Below are 7388 nucleotides of genomic sequence, written 5' to 3' on the forward strand. Positions count from 1 at the left end.
AGAACACAGCTTGAAATAAACCGATCTTAATAAAGTATGTAATTTTTTCATCGAGAACGTTATTTGGAAAACATAAAATTATGCAAAATAAATTTAATGAAAATTATGAATGTTGTTGAACGATAAACTTTTTACCCATAAAAATAGGTCACAATTTCAATAAAATGTCCCGACCGTTGGAGAAAAGTGTGACGGTGTGAGATTTCATTTTTAAGGCAGGGAAAATATGGAGATCCTTTATTTACCTCGTTGTAAAAGAGAAGGAGGTTTTATGTTCGAGTGTTCGTATATTTTTAAATGTGTTCACCGATTTCTCCGCTAGTTCTGTATCAATTTAGATTGCTCTTCTTAGAAAGGGCTTACTCTCAATGTAGTTCCATATGAGTATATTGTATGAATATGATACTGCTAATTGTAAGCTGTAGACACACTTTGTGTGACCTAAATACGATATTAAGAAACACTAAGGAAAAAGTCGTCGTGGCCTAAAGGATAAGAAGACGTCCGGTGCATTCGTGTTGAGCGATGCACCGGTGTTCGAATCTCAGGCGGGTACCAATTTTCCTAATGATATACGTACTCAACAAATGTTCACGATTGACTTCCACGGTGAAGAAATAACATCGTGTAATAAAAATCAAACCCGCAAAATTATAATTTGCGTAATTACTGGTGGTAGGATCTCTTGTGAGTCCGCGCAGGTAGTTACGACCGCCTTGCCTATTTCTGCCGTGAAGCAGTAATGCGTTTCGGTTTAAAGGTGGGACAACCGTTGTAACTATACTGAGATCTTAGAAGCTATATATCAAGGTGGGTGGAGCATTTACGTTGTAGATTTCTATGGGCTCCAGTAACCACTTAACACCAGGTGGGCTGTGAGCTCGTCCACCCATCTAGGCAATAAAAAAAATAGATGTACAGAATCAATCTCAAACTATTTCATCTCATCAATGAGAGGCATCCAGCATGTTGGCGTTAATTGCATCTACAATAGTTATAAAATTGAAGACATTATGAATAACCCATGTATTTATTAATATAGTTCTTCTTTCTGCAAATTTTCAAACATTTATGTTATTAAATACAATTATAACTTTAGGCGGCCAGCATGGCGTCGGCTGCTAGCGAGAATCGAAAGATGTTGCTTAGCCAAGAGAGTGACACGCGTACCATCAGTCACCCCATGGCGTTACGGAAGAGACTTAGACCTCCTAAGCAGCCTAGACCTGCTCGAAGACTTCCACAGGTATTACCCCTAGATATTTTAGAAATGTCTTAGAACAGATCTGTGTTAGGAAAACCACGCTGAACTTTTCATTTAGGTGCTGTTGCTGGTAAAAAATGCGAATGTAGCTAAAATCATATCGTAGATTGTCATAAACGAATTAATTTAATTAATTAGTTGTACCAACAAAGTCATGACTAATACAATACAATCGACAAATTGACAAGAAGGTACGCGACAAATGCTCGTAAAGCTACAAACGACAGTGCAATAGTTGACAATATTTTGAAATAAAAAAAAAGGTTAATTGAATAATAATAGAGTAAAAGTTTATTTGGTACAGTTACAGCTTTTTTTATATTTTCCAGAATTTCTGTATATTAAACGGTTGTCTGGAAGAGATCGCTTTTAGCGATCAGACCGCCTGTTGTACAAATGTATCTGCTTTTTTGATTGTTTTTTTAATGTAAATTGTGTTTTGGTGTGCAATAAAGTGTATTCTCTGTCTCTCTCTCTCTAAAATATAATAAAAATTAAATTAATCGTATCATTTAATTTTCTACAAAATTCGAATTTTCGCGGAAGCAAAACTGTGTAAATTCGATTATCAAATTAAAATCCGGTTTCTGCTTAGGCTTTAATCATCGGCGTCCGGAAATGTGGCACTAGAGCTCTCCTGGAAATGCTGTACCTACATCCGATGGTCCAAAAGGCTTCCGGAGAAGTTCATTTCTTCGACAGAGATGAGAACTACGCTTTGGGCCTGGAATGGTACAGAAGTAAAATGCCGTTGTCTTTCAAAGGACAAATCACCATTGAGAAGAGTCCTAGCTATTTTGTTACGCCAGAGGTAAGGGCAACCGAAAGGATACGTTAATTTTAATAGGTGTTACAGTTTTGATTCATTTAATGAAATCCATATTGTCATGAAAAACGTCTTTGATGTTAGATGGTTGGACGAGCTCACAGCCCACCTGGTGTTAAGTGGTTACTGGAGCCCATGGACTTCTACAATGTAAATGCGCCACCCACCTTGAGATATAAGTTCTAAGGTCTCAAGTATAGTTACAACGGCTGCCCCACCCTTCAAACCGAAACGCATTACTGCTTCACGGCAGAAATAGGCAGGGTAGGTGGTACCTACCCGCGCGGACTCACAAGAGGTCCTACCACCAGTAATTACGCAAATTATAATTTTAATACATTTATTAAATATACAATCTTTGAAAATCGATTTGTCCTCTCTCGGAATCGTAGTACTTAAACTAATTAACCATCTTTGTTTAGAAAATGTTCAAATGTTGAATAGGTACCAGAACGCGTTCGGGCAATGAACTCCTCAGTCCGTCTTCTACTAATAGTCCGGGAACCAGTTACACGAGCGATATCCGATTACACGCAACTACGAAGTCGAGCCACACCATCTGTGCCAGCCCAATCTCAGTCAACCGGACAAGCTATTGCCAACACTGCGAAACCCTTCGAACATCTAGCCATCTCTCCAGACGGATCTATCAACGTGGCTTACAGGTAAGAGTCCTCTCAATACGAGTAACTTTTATAGTACCTTGCAGGATTTTTAGTGTAGGCCAAGACGTTACATTAAGTCCAATTATGACGTAGACCGTGTGTCCAAGGTTTTGACCAATTTTACGGGTAGCATTATCCAAAAGTTTTATAAAATACATATTAAGTGCAAATTGCTGGATTGTCAGGGACTTCGACTATAAAGAAATCAGTCAAAAGAAACCCTAAGGGTAATTAACATGTACATTTATCCAAATAATTTTATCGCTATACAAGCGACAGGCAGTGACTCAGTTGTGTATCTTCAGATATACTTTCGGCATACCTTCGAAGCCATTAGATAACTTTACCCCTCACCTATTTTTATCCAAGTACTTACTACTAGTTTTAAGAATAATTTGTCACGAACGGACCAATCATACTACCATTAAATCAATCATATAGGCTATGTCCCATCCATGGATTCGAATAACAAATGAAAGTCTTGAAAACCCTCGTTTAGAAAGAACTATAGGCTTTATGGAAAACATAAATAAGTAAAAAATGTGATAATAAGCTCATTATATAAAGTCTTGTATTTTGAAAGACGTTATTATTACAAACACATAACGTAATTTGTTAGTATAATTTCATGCATCTCGTTATATATTCAAATGAATATGGCCATTGAAACTGGAAGAAATTTTTACCTTGGAAACACGAAGGGGATTTCTTTTCATTTACTTTTTAATAAAATTACGGCCACTGGTCGAGATTCATTTGAACCTATTTCATGTTTTTCTTCCGTCGTAAGGTAATTCAATTATTTCTTTCATTTGCAATTCAAATAATGTTGTTAAGTCCTGTAAAACGACTGTATTTTATATTTCAATATTTTTTTCAATTACCAGCGAAATTTTATGATTATTTTACTATTCAAGAATAAAACATCTTTTTCTTTTTTAATTATCTATAGACAGGTGTATTTACGGCCCATTAGTGTTACAGTGGCTAAAGGAATCATAGATATCACAACGTTAATGTTGATTATAATGTGACAATATTTTTAGACATATTTATATCGGATTCAATGTATCATTTTAGAGTTATTATGCGATAGGCAGCGTCTAGACTGCGTTCATGGCATTCTTGACGTCTATGAGTGACAGTAACAATTCAACATTACGAAAACATTAAGATCGTCTGCAACAACAATAAAAAAACTATCCAAATAACAGTCTCACTCTCTATTTACGCGGGGCTTAGTCTCTGAAGCCATTTAATCTGTGTTTTACGTTCAAATAGGCCGATAGCGATATCTCTATATCACGCTCATCTGCATCGTTGGCTGGAGGTGTTTCCACGAGAACAAATCCTGGTTGTCAACGGCGACCAGCTTATTGAAGACCCAGTGCCACAGTTGCGTCGGATCGAGAAGTTCCTTGGACTCGAACATAAAATAGGTATGTATTTGGATTTCTAAAAATTAAATCGCAATTTTATTTGAACATTAATCGTTTTTTTTTTATTCTTGGCCCTGGTAACTATACTTTTTGATTAAGTTTAACTAAGAAATGTAAATATTCATAGTATGATTCTATTGATTTTAATTAAAAGTTTACATAATAAATTCGTGTAACAATACAATAAATAATATACGAACTCTGAAAACAGGAAGGAAAAATTTCTACTTCAATGAAACAAAAGGTTTCTATTGCCTCCGCAACGACACGACAGACAAATGTTTGCGCGAGACAAAAGGTCGTAAGCACCCGAGAGTCGATCCCACCGTTGTGACTAAACTGAGGAAGTTCTTTATACAGCACAACCAGAAATTCTACGATCTCGTCGGAGAGGATCTTGGCTGGCCTGAAGATTAAAAGGTTGCTTGGAAAACAGAAAAAATAAATACAAAATAAACCATAATATATCCAAAAACACCATAATTTCTATATATGATTTACTAATGAAATTATATAACTATACACCGTAGCAATAAAAAAAAATGTTTTACAAAAATTTATCTTCACTTAATAAAATTTAGAGATTTAGGCAAATAAATACCAAGCAATAAAATTTTAGGGTTGAATTATAAAGTAATTGGATTTCAGACGCCTTGTTAATAAAGAATTAAATATAATGAATGTTGTGATCAGATACATATCAAAAGTAAATTATTAAATAATAGTAAATAATACATATCACTAGAATGTAAATTTTTTTAATCTTTACGTATATACATTTAAACATAGTTTAAGTCACCCAGAAACAAAATTTTATTGATCTTGTAATTTTCATAAAATATTATTTATTTACTAGCAAAAATATATTTATAATATTATGAATTAACGATTCAGTTGGCTATACAAATTTTATGAGAAACACTTTTAGAATTATTAAAAACGTTTAAAATAGAAGTTTGCACTAGGAAAGGGAACAATGTAATGAATGGCACTGAACCGCAATACTTAATATAAATAATATCAAGATAAAGTTCACAAAACAAACAAAATTCGTACATAAAGAAAGACACGGGTAACGTGTTTTTTTCTATATCTGCGTTCAATACCTAAATTCAACTAAGGATGTAAAAGGAAGAATTGAAAAGACAATCTTAAACATAATGTCAGAAAAAGCGTTGTTACAAATACATATATTTCATGATAATTAACACAAATTCTCGTGTACTATCTCAACTACGTTGGCAACTCCCGATTGCCAAGAATAAGAAAACTATTTTCACCTAAATAATTAATCAGTGTGTTGGGTGCCATTTCGCATGATGAATGTATTTACGAGCTAGTTTATGCATGAAAAGATCAGAATTGTATAACGAACGCCAATTTGTTAAGCGCTGATTTAAAAACAAAAAAAAAAACCGACCCATTGGTATCTTGAGCAATATATTTTTGTAAATGTAATTAAGGATTTTATTAAGTATACAGAATTACGGCACAGTCGTGATTTTTCATACGATTTGTGATTTTTTTTTAGTACAGAAATTGAATATAAGTACATACTAAGAATGCGTGTTGTAAAATAGATTTCAAGCTTTCCTCTATTTAGATGTTGTGATTGGTCGTGTGTTATTGTAGTTGTTTTACATATAAAAATAAATATTTCGTTTTGTCGCTAAAGAGAAAGTCCTATTCTTCGAAATTAATACAAATTAGTAGATTAATAAATGTTATTATAATCTTCTCGTAGCGTCTAAATTGCATTATGCAATTATTTTTATCTATATCAATGTTTTATTAGTTCATAGTCTTCTCTTGGTTACTGGTCTTCGACTAATACGTGATAGTTTTTTTGGTAGTACGTGCTGATTGAATGTGTCAACGCCGTTATTAATAAGAACTGGTGTGAAGCAATTCTACGCGGGTTGAGAGTATTCTTTATAAGTGTAACAATAAAGACTGAAAAGAGTTAGTTGAATAAGTCTAAGTAATATCTTTATAGCTTAAATGTCCATAGCTATTACGGGAGACGGCGAGCCCTTTAGCAAAGCAACATCGATGTTGGGCAGTTAGGAGATTTAGTTTATTTAAGTAGTATTTGCTTCGGTGTTAAATTTGTTCGGAGTCAACGAATATTTGTATGTTTTTATAATAGTAATATCGCATCATTTGCGGACACTTTTGACATTGTCAGAAAATATGCAATAAGTACACATTATTAAGTAATATAAAGAACGATCTTGATTCACCATTGAACGGGATGTGTTGAAAATCTAGTATTTACCAGACACAGGGATTTGACAGACTTAACATAATACATAATATAAGTGAAAATATCTTCTATTCTCAATTAAAAATTTCCAAAAAATAGCAAGATGATTGTTATAGATATTATATGTTATATTAATATATGATAATTTTTCCATATTCCTTAATTAGTGTCAACCCAAAAATTACCGTTATTTTATTTGTACACACTTCATTATAGCTTAGAGAAAATACAATTTTCAACACATCACGTCTCACAAGAATATCAAGCATATCAATATTATAATAAATATTAAATAGTTACTACACTAATATTTTATAAATTTAATTAATATTTAGATAACAAGAATCTTTGATTTAAGTATTGAATTAGTCTGTGGATAATTTAATCACTGTTAAATGTTGTGCACTTTCGTAAAGTGTAGTTGAAACTTTTATTAGTGAGATAAATTTATTAGTTTAATTTTTTTTGTGTACAAAGTGGATTCATGATGTTTTCAATTTCTACAACACTTATTAGGTTTAACTATATTTTAGAATCAGTTCACGGCGAGGGAGAATGAATTATCTTGTCTTTTAGAATAGCTGAAATTCAGAGTTTGACCGTTTGATGGTACGATGAACATAATTTCGCACCGATTAAAGGCATAATCCTTCCTCCGACCCCGGGACGACCGCCGCAGATCATTGCGGAGAGAGAAGTTCTCATTCACTCTCTCACTGTCGTGGCGTGCAATCATTGACAGGATATAAGACCTACTACACACAGACTAAAACAGACACTTGAAAAGAATTCCAAAATTCAAAAAAAATCAAGAGAGAAATGGAACGAGGGCGTACCTGACTAGTGGCAGGCAATACTTTTTTTGACTTCCCACAAGACGTACACGAACCAGACGACAAGGAACAAATTGACCGTTCTCTTATGTACA

The 7388-nt window shown here is 33.7% G+C and overlaps 1 protein-coding gene across 1 annotated transcript in view; it reads left to right on the top strand.

Moving 5' to 3' along the window:
* The window catches only part of Hs3st-A (Heparan sulfate 3-O sulfotransferase-A), a 44764-nt gene extending 40124 nt beyond the window's left edge, over positions 1–4640 (top strand). The window contains exons 5-9 of the mRNA XM_028182111.2: positions 1100–1246; positions 1860–2075; positions 2535–2755; positions 4037–4194; positions 4406–4640. Of these exons, the coding sequence (XP_028037912.2) occupies positions 1100–1246; positions 1860–2075; positions 2535–2755; positions 4037–4194; positions 4406–4611 (948 nt within the window). The 3' untranslated portion in view covers positions 4612–4640. The remainder of the gene's footprint in view (positions 1–1099; positions 1247–1859; positions 2076–2534; positions 2756–4036; positions 4195–4405) is intronic.
* Positions 4641–7388: the final 2748 nt, after the last annotated feature.

This window comes from Bombyx mandarina, chromosome 10 (assembly GCF_030267445.1).
Source record: "Bombyx mandarina strain Sakado chromosome 10, ASM3026744v2".
Classification (NCBI taxonomy): Eukaryota; Metazoa; Arthropoda; class Insecta; order Lepidoptera; family Bombycidae; genus Bombyx; species Bombyx mandarina.